This window comes from Phocoena phocoena, chromosome 5 (genome assembly GCF_963924675.1).
Source record: "Phocoena phocoena chromosome 5, mPhoPho1.1, whole genome shotgun sequence".
NCBI lineage: Eukaryota > Metazoa > Chordata > Mammalia > Artiodactyla > Phocoenidae > Phocoena > Phocoena phocoena.
Genome location: NC_089223.1, coordinates 138,598,074 through 138,617,019, shown reverse-complemented (window position 1 = coordinate 138,617,019; position 18,946 = coordinate 138,598,074). Strand labels below are relative to the sequence as shown.

General features: G+C 61.6%; 2 protein-coding genes across 2 annotated transcripts; one reads left to right on the top strand and one right to left on the bottom strand.

Moving 5' to 3' along the window:
* Positions 1-2,663: 2,663 nt before the first annotated feature.
* Positions 2,664-6,307, bottom strand: TMEM129 (transmembrane protein 129, E3 ubiquitin ligase). Its single transcript, XM_065878285.1, has 4 exons — positions 6,103-6,307; positions 3,871-4,345; positions 3,035-3,194; positions 2,664-2,912 (listed from the first exon to the last, which is right to left on the bottom strand). The coding sequence occupies exons 1-4, from the start codon at positions 6,305-6,307 to the stop codon at positions 2,664-2,666; spliced, it is 1,089 nt and encodes a 362-aa protein (XP_065734357.1).
* Positions 6,308-9,013: 2,706 nt separating this feature from the next.
* TACC3 (transforming acidic coiled-coil containing protein 3) lies at positions 9,014-18,169 on the top strand. The gene is made up of 14 exons (XM_065877989.1): positions 9,014-9,175; positions 9,337-9,479; positions 12,373-12,448; positions 12,620-12,773; positions 14,647-14,699; positions 14,959-15,062; positions 15,342-15,429; positions 15,622-15,726; positions 16,342-16,418; positions 16,494-16,537; positions 17,010-17,170; positions 17,677-17,783; positions 17,871-17,991; positions 18,104-18,169. Exons 1-14 carry the CDS (start codon positions 9,014-9,016, stop codon positions 18,167-18,169), a joined length of 1,461 nt encoding a protein of 486 aa, XP_065734061.1.
* The last annotated feature ends 777 nt before the right edge of the window (positions 18,170-18,946 follow it).

Here is an 18,946-nt window from a genome sequence, read left to right as displayed (position 1 = left end):
AAGGGGCGCCGCCGGGTTGACTGAGGCGAGGCCCTCAAAAAAAGTTGCCCCCTCCGCCTTGGAGGCGGCCAGGCCGCCGCGACCCTCGGACGCTGATTGGCCGCGCCTTCGCGGGCGGGGATAGGGGTATTGGCGGGAGATTCGGACGCTGGCGACGCGGGCGCGCCAAGGGAACAAGGGACGCGTCTCCGATTGGCCCGGCCCCGGTTTCGGGCCCTCTCCGATTGGTCGGTTCGGCGAAAACTGTGTCCGCGCTGGCGGGAACCCGGAACCCGGAAGGGGAGGCAGCAGAGCAACATCGGGCTGCAGTCTCCAGGCACGGAGACGCCGGCGGTAACTCGCTGCCCGCGACTGATGCCCGGCGCCGCGAGCCTATGTGAAGTTCCCGCCGCTGAGCTCACTTCTGCCTCTTTCAGAGCCGCCTCCTGCGCTAACCGCTCCCCCCACCCCGCACACGGCCCACGGGCCCTCCGTGACCCCCACCGGGTACCCCACCCGTTGGGGCCCTGGGCCAGTCTCCACGCGTTAAGTGGTGATGCTGTGTGCAAAAGAAGTAAAGAGAAGGACTGAAGTCGAAAGAACGTCAAAGATCTCCGGGATGTAGAAAATTCAAGACTGTGTTATCTTTGTTTGTTTGTTTGGTACGCGGGCCTCTCATTGTTGTGGCCTCTCCCGTTGCGGACACGCAGGCTCAGCGGCCATGGCTCACGGGCCCAGCCGCTCCACGGCACGTGAGATCTTTCCGGACTGGGGCACGAACCCGTGTCCCCTGCATCGGCAGGCGGACTCTCCACCACTGCGCCACCAGGGAAGCCCTACCTGTGTTTTTTAAATGGGTTGCATGTACCACTTTTTAAAAACGTTTGGGGGCCAGCACCAATATAAGACAGCAGGAAGCACGTGCCGTTGAGGAGCTCCCCGACCTGAGCTGCTCTCCTGGGCCACCCAGGCATCCCATGGGACACCCAGACATCCCATGGGACACAGCGGAGAGCTCAAGGTTGGAGGCCGCGACGAGCAGGGCCCACCACCTTGGGCCACCAGTGTCCCCTGTACCTGGAGCACCTGCATGCTGAGCCCCCCTACAACCCCCAAGACCCTTCAACGAGGGTGCCCTGGAAATGGGCTTTCTGACCCCAGCTGGGAAATCAGAGAAAGATTCCCGCATAGTCTGCCTCCCTTCTCTTATTCTGAGCAAAATGTGCACATTAAAAGCTGCCACTTCTAAGATGGCATCTCCCCAATTGTTACCAGAGTTTGAGTATCAGGAAAAACAAAATATTCCAATCAAGAAAATATATAAACTCATAGTAACATTTTATTAAATAGTGTATCACTTCACTACAATAGATTTATCTTTATAAAACTAAGTAAGTTTCTTTTGTAGAAAAGATAGCCCCAGGCCTGGCTCTCCCTTGCCAAGGTTTGCAACTCCAGGCTGAGGCTGGGCATGGCTCCCGCCTGCCCCTCTGGTGGCCTTCATCTGTGGGCACCCCCGAGGACCACAAAGCTGGGCTTCTCACTTCCAAATCCCTGGCTTTGGTGCAGCCTTGGGTGAGATGGGCCAGCTGAGTCCATCTCCCCTGCTTAGAATGACCAGGTTTAGGGGGCTTAGGGCCCCTCCAACAGTCCCATTTGTCAGAGCTGTACCCAGGGACCTGGCACTTGCCTCCCTGCTCCCCTCCTGCACCAGCAGGAATTGGGAAGACAGCTGCCATTGTCCTGACTGCTGGGCACTTCCCTTCCTAAGTGGGTGGACCCTGCGGGGCTATGGCCAGCCCCGTGCTGAGTCCTAACAAGCCTGTCATCCGGATGTAGGACGCTGCTGTGGAGCATGGTCTTCAACTCAGTGCCCTCGCTAGCAGGAGTCTGAAACTTGGCCCTTTCCCTGGACTCGCAGGAGCGGCAGAAGGCACGTGGTTACAGGCCCCTCCAAGGGGTGGGCGGCCCCCACAAGCACGCGGCTAAGAGAACGGCAGCTGAAAGCAGCCAGCCCCTGATGGGAAGCCCAGGGTATCCCTGGGCAGGGAGCAGGCAGGGGCTACACACACCCCTCCCCCCCGAGGAGTGGGCTCTTGGCTGCCCACAATCACCAGGAGACCCTGGGCAGCGCTCTCACCCTCCACCAATTAGCTCTGCGCCAGGTCCTCAGAGCAGCCTCGGTGGGGAGAGTGGAGGGTGCCAATGCCACAGGGCCAGCAGCCGGCTTGGGGACAGGAGCAGGATAGACTGCAGTCTCGGACAAATCCGAGTCTGTCGTGTAACTGACGAGCAGTTAAGGTTTATGTGCCCCATACGTTTAAGGCAAGTGGCTTAAGTTAGGGCCATCTGCGGCAGACGACGGGGTCTCCCAGAACACAGCTCAGGGGGCCCCAGAATGCTCTGGAGATGGACCCAACACCACGTTCTGCGTGCCCAGCATCTACCCCCTAATCGGAAGCACGAAGAGTCGGGGAGACAGAGGCACTGAGGACCCATCCCGCTGCCGCAGACAGAACTCAACAGAAAACTTCTTTTTAAAACCAAAACCCCAGCCCTACTGCAGCCTCAGCCCTTCTGCACCGGTGAGTCGCCACACCGGGATGAGCCACCCATGACAGCCCAAACCAGGGCCCAGAGGCCCAACTACTCCCCAAGGCAGTGGCGGGGTCCCTCTGGCGGGCTCAGCGCACGGCACACACGTCCAGGATGCAGAAGCGCGCGCGGCAGGTGGGGCAGGGCACACGGCTGGCCAGCCAGGTGTCGGGGCGCTGTGGGTCCTGGCGGCTGGCGAACCACTTGCCCATGCAGGTGAGACACCACATGGGGCGGCAACAGCACTGCTGACACTCGCCCTCGTCCGCCTCCTGGCAGGTCTTCACCAGCCTCACGCTGGCCCGGGTCTGCATGCAGCCGATGCACGCCTCCAGGTCCTGCAGGCGGCCCAGGCGGTCAGAGGGAGCCCTGCCAGGCCGCCCTGGGGGGCCCCCACCGCAGGAGACGTGGTCCATGGGGGCCCAGCTGGGGAACCCGCCACCCCTGCCCAGCCCCCCACCTGGCTGCTGGGGACCGAGTAGGCCGGGTTGACCTCTACCAGGGAGGCGAAGGTCTCCAGGAACAGGTCGCCCAAGCTCTGGTGGATGACCACGTTGGCCGCGCTGCGGATGGGCGCCCGGAGCTTCTCACACAGCTCACCATACTCCGTGGAATTCAGCCTGCACGAGGTGTTTGCTGCTGGGTGGGGACCACCGGGTGCGTCTACGGTGCAGGGCCGTGGTTCCCAGCGGGCTGGCAAGGACCCCGGGGCGGGCAGAGAGGCCAAGGCTGCGCCCCAGTGCCCAGGGCGCCCACGACCACACAGACGTGGCAGCTCAGGCACAGCCCAGCAGCCAGCAGAGAGGGCCCTGGGGCCGGAGCCCACAGACCCAAAGCTGCCCGCTGGCCCCCCACGACGTGGGAGGGCAGGAGGGCGGGAGGACTGTAGTTGAGAAACAGAGAGCCTAGCCCTCGGCAGGTTCAGGCCCAGGGCATGTCCCAGGAGGGGCAGCGCAGGCCCGCCACAGCCTGAACTAGACGGGAACCCCTGGGCTCGGGCCCAGGCCTCAGAGCCGAGGGAGCTACCAAGCCTCTGTGCGACACGGCGGCCCTCAAACATCCCCCGCGTGCTCCCCCCGACGTGCTGTGGAAGACGGCTCAGAGCAGGGTGTGCAGAAAGGGGAAGCGGAGAGTACCTGGGGGGGGGGCCGGGGGGATGGGGGTGCTGAAGGAGGGGCACGCTGGAGGGGCGGCTGATAGGACCAGCTCCCACCATCATCACCTCCTCGAGCAACTCAAAGACCAGAACTTGGGCGCTGGCTGGCCACACCCCCACCCAGCCGCAGGCCCGCCTACCGGATGTCGAAGGCCGGCACGGCAGGGTTGGCACTGGCCACGCGGATGGTAAGCAGCTGCACGGGCAGGTTCGAGTCTGGGGAGAGGTCGTGCTGCTGGGACTCCGTCACGGTCAGGTGCACGTCCTGCTGCTGGGCCACACGCACACGGTACGTGGTCACCTTCATCACCCACGTGTCTGTCACAATCACACGGGCACCCGGCGCCCCCGTGGCAAACTTGTCGATCCGCCGGAACTCGGTGTCCACGGAGGAAGCGACGGCCCGCCAGCCTGACTGCGGGAGGGCATAGTGGGCCAGGGTGCGGGCCAGTGGGTGGTGGGCCCACCGGTCCCGGGACCAGTAGTAGATCAGGGTGCAGGCGATGGTGGGCAGTGTCAATGCCAGCAGGAGGAAGACCCGCCAGGTCTCCGGGGCCTGGCTGGGGGAGTACAGCCGCTTTTCTGAGGCGGCGAAGCACATGCCCACGTAGTAGCCTAAAAGGAACAGGGCAAACCTCAGCAGAGGTTGGGACTGCCACGCTCATCCTCCTCAGGCGGTACCCACCAAGGTCCACAGTGCTGTTCCTGACCCTCCGGGGGCGGCGGGGGGGGCACACTTCCTTTAGCCCCCAGGCCTGGGCACGGCCGTCTGCCCTAGTCGGCCCCCAGAGCAAGACCACGGTGCCCCAAGGCAGGTGGGCCTCGCCCGCCTCTACAGCTGACTCACCTCAGTCCTTGCCCTGTTGGCAGGAAACATTTTTATCTTACTACTTTATGTACAAACGACATATAACTACCAGAAATAAAAGGAGAAAAACCTAGAAAAGCAAAAGTAAATACAAGGATCTGGCGTCACCCAATGCAGAGCTGCCCACTGGCCCTCCTGGGGCCGGATCTTGGCCTCTGGACCCCACCTACTCTGAGGAGGCGGATCAGAGCATGGCCCATCCCAGAACTGGGATGTCCTGCACCGAACAGTAAGCAAAGAATGACAGGAGCATGTCACAAGGACACAGGAGCCAGCTCCAGGGCTCCTGCTGGCCAGATGGGGGCCAATTTGCATGTCGAAATTAACGAATTAGACAGTGACCTGCAGCACAGATTCGAGATTGTGAAAATAATAATAAATGTTGTTGATCGAGTTGATATGCTTTAGGTAACTCATCGTGTAGAAATAAATAACACATCTCTAAACATTCAAAGGTATTTCAAAACAAATTTTAAAAAAAGCAGACTCCTTGTCTGACCACAAGGCCAGGCTCCACCCCATTTCCTCCTCGAGCAGCCCCCCTAAGTCATTTGGCTCACCTTCCAGTTTCCCTGTCCATCACAGGATGGTGGTGGCCCAGCCCCCCACAGCCTGGTGGGAAGATGCAGTTAGAGGCTCCATAAAGCTGCAGAGATCCTTAGTTCCCAGGGAGGAAACCCAACACACGACCCTCAGGAGAACCCAAACTCCTCCTATGGGAAGCCGGCTGACGGGCATCCCTGCCTCCCTGGGGGCTCAGCAGAGCTCCCAGCTCACCACATCGGCCCTGCCTCTATGTTGGTGTGGTCTCTCCTCTGCCGCCTTCCACACAAAGCAGGCAGCCCCCACGCACAGGCCAGCCTCAGCCCAGCCCGCTCCTGGCCACTTTCCATGCCCTGCTGCCAGCTGGAAACCCTTCCCTGTGTCCACCGAGCTGCACATGCTGCTGGCCACCGCCACCGCCCTCCCAGACCTAATTCTGACCCCAAGTCCTCAAGAGAACCCCACCTAGTAACCCATCCAACCAGCCAGCCTCCCAGAAGCCAGCTAGCACCTGGATCACCACCCAGCACAGCCCCTGACAACGTCTGAGCATCCACATACACACACGCCTTCCCTGGCCTCTGCACCTGTGACACTCCCAACTGGCGTCACCCTCTACCTGCCTTTCCCGCACCCACCGTCCAAGTTGGACTGGGAAGGGTCACCCCTATTTGCATCAGTTAACTCACGCCCCTCTCCTGGGAGCTAGCCCTCCCCCCCACGTGACAGCTCACCACCCGCCCCAGTGAGCAAAGCATCCCTTCCCCCAGGGTTGAGCCCGCCTTTCCGCCAGGTACCTGCAAGAGGCAGCTGCCGCCAGCACTGTTCTCCCCACTCCTGGGAGCACACGGGCGCTTGGCCCGCAGCCCCGGCTCTCCCGCACGGGCGCCCTCCGCCGTCCCTCCCCACTCCGGGGTCCCGGAGCTCGGTCTCGAGCGCCGCCCACGCCCGCCGAGCTCACCTAGCGGCAACAGCGAGTGGCACAGCACCGTGGCGGCCGTGCGGCGCAGGTGGTAGGGCACGAAGGCGGCGTCCTCGCTGCCCAGCCAGCCCGACAACAGGTTCTGCACCGTGAGCCCGGCCGAGTGGAACTCGGTGGGGGTGAACACGAAGCACACGGCGAACACCACGTAGGCCAGCGTGAAAGTGACCTCGGGGCTGTCCATTGCGCCGCCGTCGCCTCCTGGACGCCGCCCCGGCGAGACCCACTGCCCCAGCGAGAACAGGCCGCGGCGTCCGGGTCCGGAAGACGCGGGGCACTCTGGGAAATGGAGTCCCCACCCTCAGGCCACTCGCGGGGCGCTCTGGGAGACGGCGTCCTGCGGGGCACTCTGGGAAATGAAGTTCCCGGTTGTGAACTGCCGCGACAGTCCTCGAGAGGGTTTGGATGCTCCTCAGGACCCGCCTTGGTGGTGGTGCTGCACTTGGCCCCACTGCACAGCTGGGGAAACTGAGACTCGGGCGAGCGGCTCTCAGGCCCTGACCTTCCCGCGCAGCCCAGGCGCGTCCGCAGCAGAGCCCAAGATTCCCGGGCGACGGCGGGCACCGCAGTCACTGCCCGCCCGCGTACGGCCTTTCCTCTACGCCCGCCTGGCAAGCTGCGGTTACCGAGAATTCCAGCGACCGCCGCGCCCAGCGTGCCGTCACCCCGGAAGCGGAACCTCGTGGGCGTGACCTGTGACTCGACCTCCCATTGGCTGGCGGTGCCCGTTCGTCTCTCCCCAGCCACGCGCTGATTGGCCGCGCGCGCCAACCGTCGGTATTTGAATCGGCGGCGGGCAGAGGGGCTCCCGGACTCCTCGCCTCCCGCTCCCTTGGTTCCGTGCGGCGGCCGACAGGTAAGGCGGTGGTGGGGTCCGGGCTCGGGGCTCCGGTCCCGCCTCTGGCCTGGCCTCGGGTCTCTGCCTGCCGTGCTGGCGGCCACCCTGGATGTGGGCCTACGCCCCCTCCGGCTCGTCCCGCGGCTCCGCCCTGCCCGCCGTCTGGGCCCCTCCTCAGGGTCCTCTCTCGACTGACTTCGTCCCGCCCGCCCGGGCGCAAACGGAAGCGGAGCCGATGGGCTCCCGCCCCTGCCTCTAGAGACGCCTGGTGGCTCCTCTGTCGCCCTCCAGGAGGCCCCTCCGGCCCGCTGCGCCGGCCCCTCCTCTCCCTATCCCGGTGACCTCGTCCAGCCGCAAACCGCCCGTGGCTGTGACCTGCAGAGACACGTCTCCGCCTCTGAATACCGCGGGCTCGCAGCTCTGCGCCAAAGGCAGGCCTCCTAGTTCCGGCCCCTCCTCTGGGCGCAGCCCCACCTGAGAGCCTTCACCGACTCCTGCAGCACCTGACTCCTGACGCACCTGCTTTGGAAACCTGGGCTCCACGCTCCCCGCCCCGCTGATTCCGGAGAACCCGCTCGCCCCCGGCCACCAGCCCTCCTCCCCGCCTGGCCCTGCTCCCTCTGCTCAGGAGCCCCCTCCGTGGCCCCAGCATTATAGAAGCCAAACCCCTAAAGGCTGCTGTCATTGCTCTCCCACCTTCCCCAGGCGACGGGGGTCTTCCGACATGATGTCTCCCTTCTGTGTCCTCCAGCCATCCAGCCCCTTCCCCGTTTTACCCCGTTGCTCAGGCCAAACCTAACAGTGACCCTTGGCTTAGGCTTACCTTTCCCGCTTCCACACGGCAGGTGCGGGCTGCTCTCGAGCCAGGGCAGACCACTCCACCCTGGCGCGGTGCCAGAGCTCTGGCCGCCCCCTTCCCTGTGAGCCCTCCCTGTTCACGCGCAGCGCCCTTCCAGGCGGCTTGTCACCCTGACCTCCCACGCCGAGCTCACCTCTTTTCAGGCCACCCTTTCTCTCCCTGCCCCAGCCACCTGGTCTCTTCCAGGCACAGTCCCCAGGGCCCCCACTGCCAGCAAGGACCTGTAGTGCCCCCGGGCAGGTCAATGCCCAGTGCTCTGGTGTCTCCGAGGTTGGGAACGCCACGGTGTTGACCATTATGAGGGCTTCGGAAGGAGAAATGGGATTGTTCTAGAACCTCCTGGGCCCCACTGGAGGCCCCTGGTGCAGAAGCTCCTCGACTCCCCCCAAGTGACTCTGCACCTGCTTCTTGTTACTTCCTCTAGCTCCTCCTCTGAGCCTCGGCCCTCCTGACGCCCTAGTCCAGTCCCTGTTTCCCAGCCCCGTGGGTGGAGAGCAAGCTGCTGTGCCCTTCTGCTTTACTTTTTTTTTAAATTCTTTTTTCTTCCTCCTCCTCGTCTCTCTTTTTCTATTTTTTTGAAATAGCATCTTACTGCATTATTTTTTCATTTATTTACCTTGGCTGTGTCGGGTCTTGGTTGCGGCATGTGGGCTCCTTAGTTGCAGCATGCAAACTCTTAGTTGCAGCTCGCATGCGGGCTCTAGTTCCCTGACCAGGTATCGAACCCGGGCCCCCTGCATTGGGAGCGCAGAGTCTTACCCACTGGACCACCAGGGAGGTCCCCCCTCCTGCTTTTGTTGTCCGCTAACTTGGCAGCTGCTCCACCTCTGATGCTGAGGCCTGTGGGGAGGCCCAGGCTTCCTCTGCCCCTTGCAGTTTTGCCACAGATCAGCCCCTATCTGTCTCCCAACTTTTACCCACAAAGTTCGAGTTATTTCGAGCACTTGGGTCTTCCTTCTTGCCCTGTGGGCTGAAAGCCCCTCTAGCTCTTGCTCCTGGGAGGTGGCAGCTCCCCCAGCGCAGGATGGGGACTGCCTGGCAGAGGACGCACTGCCTGAGGTGTGACCCACCTGTGCAGGAAGGCGGACGTCCTCCTTGCAGCACTGTGGGGTCAGCTGTCACATTCACATATGTGCGTCCAGACAACGCGGGTCACTGCCCTACTCCTGACACAAAACTCTCTGCTTTTCAGAATGAGTCTGCACGTCTTCAGTGACGAAAATGTCACTGGTGACAAAAGTACAGAAAACTGCGACTTCCTGTTTTCACCACTGGAACTTACCGGAAGATCATCTGTTCTCCGTCTGTCACAGAAAGAAAACGTACCACCTAAGAGCACAGCCAAAGCTATGAAGGTAAGCACGTCTTGCCTCTGCGTACTATCCACCGTGCGTCACACATGAGGTCACCTGCTTTCCTGGTGACTTACTGAGCTGGCAGGGCAGGGCATGGTGCTGCCAGCATGGTGCTTGAAGACTTGAATTATTGAACAGGTGCCTTCCTCCCTCCCCGACAGGTTACTTTTCAGACACCTCTGCGGGATCCACAGACACACAGGATTTTAAGTCCCAGCACGGGCAGCAAGCTTGAAGCTTGTTTTGCTCTGGGCGACACCATTGGATTAGAAAACTGTCATCAAGTCTGGACCCAGAAAGAGAAGTAAGTATTGGCGCTGTTTGATGTACTGCAATTTGTAACCTCTCCGATGGACTTGGCAGGAGAAGTCTGTTTCACCCGCCACATCCGGTTGGGCTCCTCCTGGTCTCCGCTCTGGGTCTGTGTAGTGCGCGGCCCAGAGCACCGCCGAAGTCGTTCGTTGTTGGAAAAGTGAATAATAAAACAGGAAGTTTAAACTTCACATTCTACCCCTCTGTTGTGCTCTTGCCAACAAATTGGCCTTGGTTTTGTTTCTCTAACTTCATGAAATGTCCTGGCCGAATCTCCAAGGAGGGACGCTCTGTGGTTTTGCTTCTTTTTTAGCATTCCACTGGGGTCTCCTGCTTGCAGGTCCGTCTCCTGTCCTCAGCGGCAAGCCCTGGAGAAAGCTTACAGATAGCTTTTACTGCTAAAGGCAGAGGAACCCGTGTGTTGTGTAATCTGACCAGAACACGTGTGGCCTGACGAGTCAGATTTGAAACACTTGACTTTAACCAGCAGAAGCTTCTTTGCAGCCTCGCCTGGCATTAGGTGGTTGGCTTGCGTGAGGTGGTCGACAGTGGGAATGCCAAGGCTTTTCCTGCCTCTGTCTGGAGACGAGGACCCTGGCGGCGGCCCTTCACCCCCAGATGAGGCTGAGTTAACCTGGCTGGCGCCCCCAGGGACCCTCTACACCCAGAGCAGGAAGGGGCCTCGCTGGCACATTTCGTTCTGACTTTCGCTGACTTAAACTGTTCAAAACTTGCTTTTTCTTTTAAATGGATTTCAGATGTGCAGAGAAAGGTATAAAAGCAAAAGGTCACTAACATACCTTTCACCTCGCTCCAGTGAAATGTCCTTGGGCCGAGTATCTCCCCATGGCTGGAAACTCCTCAAACCGGAATCTCCCCCTCTCCCCAGGTTTCCTTGCTACTTTTCAACTTCAATTTTTTAGTTTTCATTTTGAGATTCAGCTGAGTGAGATTAGAGTGACTCAAATACTGTTCTTTTGTAACAATCCCCAGGAGGGAAGGGAAACCCAGCCGTTCAGATGCTGCCTCCTGGCCCCTGGGTCTGAGCTGCTCCAGCCACAGAGCAGGGGCGTGGAGGGGCCAGGAGGACCCGGGCGCTGGGCCCTGCTCCTTGTGAAGCCAGCGTCCTTGACCTGGCCTTTCCTTCTCCAGCGGGAAGCCTGACCCTGGTGTGCCCTGACTGTCCCTGGCCGTGTAGCTGGTGGTCCCCAACCAAAAGGGGAAAATAGGCCGGCATGGAGGACCTCAACCTTGGCTGTTGTCAGTCAGGTTCCTCCTCTCTGTCACCTGTGTCTCTAGGTGGCCCGCCAGCGTTGACTTGTGGGAACGTACTTGTGAAGGTTAATCTTGAGGAGAGGGTTGGCCAAATGCTCTTTTTTTTTCCCCTGTATTTAGCTAATGTTTTCACGTGGACTAAAATCTAACTAAAAACCTAACTGGTTCTTTAGTGTTAACTACGTCTTTCTAAAAAGCCAACAGTTCACCAAGGAAACAGACACTAGAACGACCAATGGAATTCTCCAGAAACCAGCAGTGGCCGACGCCAACCCCCCTTCAGAGGACATGAGACCAGCCTCTGACGACAGGCATCGCAGCGGGCCCTCCTTGGCTCCCCAGGCCTGCCTGGATCCTGCAAGCTCTTCCCAGATGCCCGAAAGTGTTGAAAACCCAGAGGCATCTCCGGGACAAACGTCAGGCAGCCCTGAGCCCACCCAGGAAGAACACGTCCATCCTCATTCCTTAGAGGAAAGTGCTACCTCTACTTCCACAATTCTAGAAGACCCTCCCGGGATGGCATCCCAGGACAGAACAGAGGACCCGCTGAGAGCCACGGGAGAAAACTCGAGCGGGGTCGCTGCGCCCTCTGCCGGGGCCGCTTCAGCTCCTGGTACCCACCCCGGCGGAGCCCACGGAGCAGAGCCCCTCGTGGACCTGCCTAGCGAGGCCCCAGCTGGCCCCGTGGAGGCTGGAGGCACCACGTTCCCCAGTCCTCAGAAGGAGGAGGCCGAAGGCCAAATGGCCGACTCTTTGAGGAGTGAGCCCATAAGGCTGGAATTTGACTTTTCTGATGTCACCATCAAAAGGCCGCCCCCACTGAGGAAACGAGGGAAGACCCCGGCTCTCAGACCTCCCTCGAGGAGACCAGAGGCGAGGCAGGAAAAGGAGGAAAAGGCCCTCGTGGAGGCGGGCGAGGGTCCCGATCCCCCTCCCCGCGGGTCCAACAGCCTGGACCGGGACAAGCTGGACGACCCAGACTGTAACCCCGCCGGAGGTGACGGAGAGGCCCAGCCCCCAGACCACCCCAAGAGCGGGCCGGCCACAGAGGCCTCGTCTCCAAGCCGGTGAGCACGGGGTGGCAGTGGTGGGCGCGAGACCAGAGGTGCCACCTGCAGCCCTGAGCAGGGGCCCCAGGGCAGCTGCCACAGCTCTTGGGGAATAGCGGGGAGGGGGTGCCCACGCTATCTGAGATGCGTTCCCTGTGATGCATCCGGAAGGCCTAGCAAGATACCTAGCCGAGAGCCCCAGGATTCCCGCAGCACAGCTCGGGGGAGCCGTCTCCCGGCGTGCTCCCCGGGGACGCTGCTCAGTGGCCGAGGGTGTGCCCAGCCGTCCAGCACCGGCTGCTGTTGCAGTTTCTTGGTAAAAAGGGTAAATGGATCCTTGTGGTTTGCTTTTTCTTGAGTTGAAATGACCTCAGAGTGCCTTGTCTGCTTCTGAGGAGCGATGCTCTTGCAGGTGAGGTCGGGGGATGGCTTTGCGTGGCCACCCGGCTGGGCCTCAAGCCTGGCTCCTGGGCTGGGGGGTGGGGGTGGGGCGCTGGTGGCAGCTCGGTGCGGGATGGGGGGAGGTGTGGGGCACGGGCCCTGCTGACCCCGTCTCTTTAGGCAGGTGCTCTTGGCCTCGGCGGATGACACACCGGGGGTGCAGACCTCGGCAGGGACCGCAGAAGCGGCGGGCGAGGTACGGATGTGGGCGGGCGTCCTCATGCTGTTGCCACGTGTGTGGGTCATCACGGGGCAGAGGCAGGCCGGTGGTGCCCGGGGCTGGGGGGTGGGACACGCTGCTTCCCCTGCTCCCCCCACGCCCACTCATCTTGATGAGCCCCTGCGGTGACCCCAACCTCCCTTCCAGGAGGGGACCACAGACGCTTCGGGGGCATCGGCTCCAACCAGCAGCCCAGGCAGCAAGCCACCAACCGTACCCACTGACCCCACACCCGCAACCCCCCGGGGGCCTGAGCCCGGCCTGGACCTGAGTGGGGAGCACTTCTGGGACCCCGCCGAGGGTACGTCATTCACCCGTCCTCGAGGCCAGGGTGCTAGAACCGTGTTCCGTGGCGCCCGCAGGCGGTCATTATGCGGGCAGCCCCGTCCCCTGACTTGAGTGATTCACATGGAAATTTCTGGTTTATCAACTATGGGCGTTTTCAGGAGAACAGGACTAAGATCTGTGATTTTAAAAATATATTTTTTTTAAGCCAACTTAGAAAAACAGGCAGCAGGCCTGACTGACCCAGGCGGTACAGATACAGACACAGGAGGCAACGGGAACTCGCTGAATCGAAGTGCTGTTTAAAACGAGACCCCGTAGAGATAAAAGGAGAAGCCCTGCCCGTCCACGCACCCTGGATGAGGGGGTGGAAGAGTCGCGGGTCTGAGCTGCCTTCAGTGAGGACTTCCAACTGAGGTGCTTTACAGGACAGGAGGCAGCACGCCAGGATCTCAGTTTTGGTTACTTAAAACCCCCAGGCCTAGAGAAGGCAGGAGGCGAGTGTAGGGTTTCTGTGTGGCAGGGCCATCGTGGGGTCCTCGCTGTGCGGGCGGGACCAGGAACCGTGGGTCAGCTCCACTGGGGCAGCCTGCTCCCCGGCCAGGGACCCTAGACACGTGACTCGGGGTTTGTGTCCTGTGATGTTTCCAAGTCCCTCGTGTCGCATTGCGTGAGGACTTCCTTTTATGGCTGAGTAATATCCCCCGTGTGGATAGACCGCATCTTGTTTCTTCTTTTACCAGTTGATTTCCACTCTTTGGCTCGTATGAATGAGGCTGCTGGGAACACTCACGTACACGTTTTGTGTGAGCGTACGTTTCCCATCTTTTTGGGGCAGACGTACCCTGAAGGGGACGTGGTAACACTGTGTAACTGTTTGTTCCCCGCGGGGTCCGCACCCTCTACTCTGCCCCGGCATGGTTTGAGGGTCTGGGTCTGCACCCCACCGTCCCGGTGCAGTCTCGGCGTGTTTGGGTCTGTTTCCCTGCTGACTGACGTTGACCTTTCGTGTCTCTTCTTTGGAGAAGCATCTGCTCGGGTCCTTTGCCTGTTTGTTAATTGAGTTGTTTTTTTTATTGAGTTGTAAAGATTTCTTGTACAATCTGGGTAAGAATTCTCCTTAGGGTACATGATTCACAAAAATTCTCTCTTTCTTTCTTCATTTGGCTCATCGGGTCTTAGTTGCGGTACTCGGGATCTTCATGAGGGCACCCGGGCTCTGTAGTTGTGGCGCGCGGGCTTAGTTGCTCCGCGGCATGTGGGATCCTAGTTCCCCAACCAGGGATCAAACCCACGTCCCCTGCAGGCAGATTCTTGACCACTGGACCACCAGGGAAGTCCCTCTCTTCACTTTCTCGATGGTGTCCTTGGAAGCACGAACGTTAACTTTCCAGCCCCATCTCTTCTGTTGCTGCTTGTGGTTTTGGTGTCAATTCTAAGAAATCATTGCCAAATCCAGTGTCACGGAGATTTGCCCTCGCGTTTCCTTCTAAGAATTTTATGGTTTTAGCTCATATATTTAGGTCTTTGATCCATTTTGAGTTAATTTTTGTCTATGGTGTGAGTTACCCTTAGGTTTTTTAAGCAAAGGTCATATTATCAGAAATTAAAGGACTCTTCAGCGTGGTTTTACACAGTGGTTCTCAACCCCGGGCGATTTGGACCCCAGGGGACACTTCTGGTTGTCACGCCCCCAGGAGTGCTGTCAACACCCTGCGGGACACGGCACGGCCCCGTGGAACCATACAGCCCCAAGCGTCCTGAGCCTGCGGACAGCAACCCCGCTCTATAGCAAAGGGCCGTCAGTCAAGGGTGGACGGGGAGGGGTGCCACTCCGAGCGCACAGCCCGAGTGCTGGCAGTGAGATGCAGCTGGCGCCTCCCTTTCAGTTCTAGGCACGGGGGCCGAGGTGGATTACCTGGAGCAGTTCGGGGCGTCCTCGGTAAGTTCCCGGCGCCTTCGCGGCGGCCTTTCCTCAAGTGCCAATCTCAAAAGGGGCTCTTTCTAGAACAGCCCCGGGCCGCGATTCCTCAACCGCGAGCACGTGTCCACGTCTGACCGGATGTGGCGGGCGGCCCGGCTGCTTCTGCCGCTCTGCCCCGCAGGCCACTCGGGTCAGGGCGGCTCCCGGGCGGGACGTGGGGCGGGGCGTGGAGGCTGTCATGTCGGGGGCACCGGTGACCCTGCTTCCTTCCCTGCAGTTTAAGGAGTCGGCCCTGAGGAAGCAGTCCTTGTACCTTAAGTTTGACCCGCTCCTGCAGGACAGCCCCCGGGGGCCGGCGCCTGTGGCCCCGGAGCCCAGCAGGTGCGCTGCGGCGAGGCCGTGTGACGATGGGAGCACCCTGCCGCAGGGAGGGGGGCAGAGACAGTGGCCGGGCCCCAGCTGCCCTGGCCGAGCTCGTAAACAAGTTTGTAAGCGGGTCTGTGCTCTTCTGTGCCCGTCCAGCCCCTCCGACAGCAGAGGTGGGCAGCCTGATGGGCTGCATGGCCCACGTGTCCAGAATATTGACCCCGTGGCCCTGGGGGAGAGTCCGGGCCGACCCCTACGCACGCAGACAGCATGCGTGTTCTCTTCTGGTCTCAGTGCACGGGACACAGACGCGCATTCCTCGGGAAGCCCCCCGGAGGCCCAGCTGCTGGACCTGGACTTCACAGGAGCCCCGGACGTTCCCGTAAGTGGTTCGTCCCCTCTGGGGTGTAAAGAGACACTTGTTCTAATGGCCCGACTTTCATGTACTGTGGATCTGAAGGCTTAAGGGGTCCGTTGGGCCGAGGGGGGCTGCACTGTGCCATCTGGGGAGCCGACGGGGCAGAGAGGAGTGCCAGGGGAGCTTGCGGCCCAGCTGGTCTCTGTCACCCTGCAGACGCTCGGCCCAGCTCCTTGTGACCTCGGACCCAGGGCTCCGCTGCTGCCCGTGGGGCCCATTGTGGACGTGCTGCAGTACAGCCAGAAGGACCTGGACACTGCGGTGAGGGCAAGGGGGGGTGAGGGGAGGTGCCCAGCGAGCGGCCCCCACCTGCTGGCTGCAGCCCTGGGCGTGGCACCTGCAGGCTGCTCTGAAGAGCCTCGGGGAGCGGGGGTGGCAGCTCTGTGCGCTGGCCTTTTGCTCACACCGTGCAGGCAGGATCGCAGGCGGCCACTCACCGACCCCCGAGCCAGGCGCCCAGCCAGCTGAGTGTCCTGCGTTTCCACCCAGTGTCTCTTGCAGAACCTGTTCGCAAGCAAGGGTCTGGGTGTCCGCTCTGAGCTGCCCTGGGTAGCGGGGGTAGCGGCCCCCAAGTCCCCTTGCCGCCTTGGTGATGCCCTGGGTGGCGTCCGGCTGGTCCCCTCTCAGGGAGGCCTGTGCGCCGGGCCACGCTGGGCCCAGGAGCTCCTGGCCCCTGCCCGCCGTCTTCGGGCGGCGTTCTCTCTGCCGCGGGGCTCTCCCCCGCACACTGCTCTACCGCCCCGCCTGTGTCGGGAGGTGTCCCACCCGTGCACCCACCGCACGCCGACCCCCCAGCACTGCGATGTCTGCTGAGTGGGGCGGGAGACCCCAGCACGGCAGGACACTGGCGCCAACTCAGGTGTGTGGTCTGCACAGGTTGGGGCGACGCAGAAGGAGAACGAGGCGCTTAGGGTCAGGTGCACGGCGCTGCAGGAAAAGATCCTGGAGATGGGGTGAGTCTGCGTGCTGGCTGCCGAGGACCCCACAACGCACTCTCGGGGCTCACAGCATCTGCTCTCCTCCCACAGGAAAATCATGGACGCGTTTGAGGGGACCGTGTACCAGGCGATGGGTGAGTTCCTGGGCTGGGGCAGCTGGCAGTCAGGGAGGCCGGGGGGTGCAGGGCCCGGATGCTTATCAGCCCTCAGGTTGGCCGGGCCCCGAGGTGGCATCCGGGGCTGTGGCGGCGAACAGACTGGGTCCCTCCAGTGGGCGCCGCACCTGCGGTCTGACCCCTGCCCCGAGGGCCGCGCGTCCAGCTGCAGCCTCCGTGGGTACTGGGCACCGGGTGTGTCTGGGCTGGGGCTGGAGGCCCTGAACGTGGGATAGGTGTGGCCTGGGTTCATTGTCCGCTCCCTCAGCTTCCGGGTAGAGCTGGTGTTGAGGAAACAGCTGTTTTTGGGGCACTTGGGGCCCCCAGGTCCTGCCCTGGAAGGTCCCGAGAGCAGGGCTGGTCAGCACCCCAGGGGGCCCTCCTGGCGCTGGTCGTCTGTGGCGCCACCTGCTGGCCGCCCGCTGATCCCGGGTACTGGTCTTCCTTTAAGAGGAGGCTCAGAAACAGAAGGAACTTGCCAAAGCCGAGATCCAAAAGGTTCTGAGGGACAGAGACCAGCTGACTGCAGACCTGCACTCCACGGAGAAGTCGTTCTCCGACCTCTTCAAGCGGTTTGAGAAACAGAAGGAAGTGATCGAAGGCTACCGCACGGTGGGTGCCCGGCCGGCAAGAGGCCCCGGGGACGGCGGGGTCGGCATCGTTGCCAGTGGGGCAGCACGACAAGCAGGGACGGGGAGAGGCTGGGGGCCCTGCAGGAAGAGGGGGTGAGCTGAGCCTTGGTGAGCCTACTGCCGGATGCGAGTGCCCGCGAGGCTGTCCCTGCGTGGCCTGCGCAGAGACTGCTGTGTCCAGATGTTCCCTGCCGCTGCTGTCTCCCTCCTGGGGACCTGGAGCCCGGCCTGCTTTCCCCTGAGGTGCCTGGACCTAGGGCTCTTGTGTGCCGGGCAGGGTCCCCTCGGGGGTGGGGGGTCAGGCCCTGCATCCGGAGGCCTCCTGAGCCGCGGGATGAGAGGAGACCTGGGGCTGTGTGAGTGCCGGCGTCTCCGGAAGGAAACGGGAAGAGCTCTTCCCCTGTAGCCTGGCCCACTGCCGCTCCACGAATGACCCAGAGAGCCTGGGCCCTGAGCTCGGGGCTCAGCGTCTGCGCTTCCTTCCAGAATGAAGAGTCGCTGAAGAAGTGTGTTGAGGATTACATAGGCAGGATCGAGAAGGAGGGCCAGAGGTACCAGGCGCTGAAGGCCCACGCGGAGGAGAAGCTCCAGCTGTGAGTGTCGGGCAGGAGGGTGCAGGGGGCTCCCTCGGGAGGGGTCTGGTCCCCAGTGGGCTCAGCCCCGCCCCTCTGCTGCTCCAGGGCGAACGAGGAGATCACCCAGGTCCGCAGCAAGGCCCAAGCGGAGGCCCTGGCGCTGCAGGCAGTCCTGAGGAAGGAGCAGATGCGCGTCCACTCGCTGGAGAAGGTCGTTGAGCAGAAGGTGGGCACGGGGGACCCTCGGGTCCAGGCGGAGTGGGGGAGGATCAGCCCTCCTGGTCCTAGCGCTGGGAGAGCGCTGGGAGAGATCCAGGGATTTGATTCTCCTCCTTCAGACTAAAGAAAACGATGAACTGACCAGAATCTGTGACGACCTCATTTCCAAGATGGAGAGAATCTGATGTGGCAGCCTCGACCTGTGCCGTCCCCCCGTCTATCTGTGTGTGTGTCTGTCTGTCTGCCTGTCTGGGTTTTTCTTCTCTGTTAACCTCAACTCGTTTTTAAACTAGGTTGCTTTAGGAAGAACAAATAAAGTTTCCCTTAAGTCTAAGCAGTAGAGCTCTCCTGGTCTTCGATAAAGGGACAGTTTCCGGCTGAACCAACCACAGCTGCTGTCCCCTCTGTGCCTTTGGCCCTTCCCTGCCCCGCACCTCACAGCTGCCCGAGGGGTAGGCGGGTGGCTGGGCGGGAGGGCAGCCCCTCCCGGGGGTCAGCCGAGTGGGCTCCGGCCCCACCCCATCTGCCTGGTCGGCTCTGTGGTCAGGGGTGGGGGCTGTGTCTCTGCCTCGGCCACAGATCAGAATCCAGACAGACTCAAGTCTTCGAGGAAGAAAGCCAACCAAGGCAGCCACGCGGCAGTTGGCTTTGTGTCACCTGGCGAGGCCGCAGCCCCTGGTAGTCGAACACTCACCGAGATGTTGCAGGGTGTTTGTAGCCATGCCGAGTTCACGCCTGCCGTGGTAGCACCGACCTGTCCTCGGCGGTGTGGAGGCCTCCTCCAGCCCTCGAGGGAGGAGGGGTCCGTCTCGGGACCAGCAGCTCCCGCCTGCGTTTCCAGCCTGCCGGCCTGCCCCCCAGTAGGACCCCACAGTCTCCTGAGACAGAGCCGAGAAGACGGAGGGGGTGAAATGTTCGAGGGCAAATGGGTCTCCTCTGGCTGTCTCTCTGGAGAACCCTCC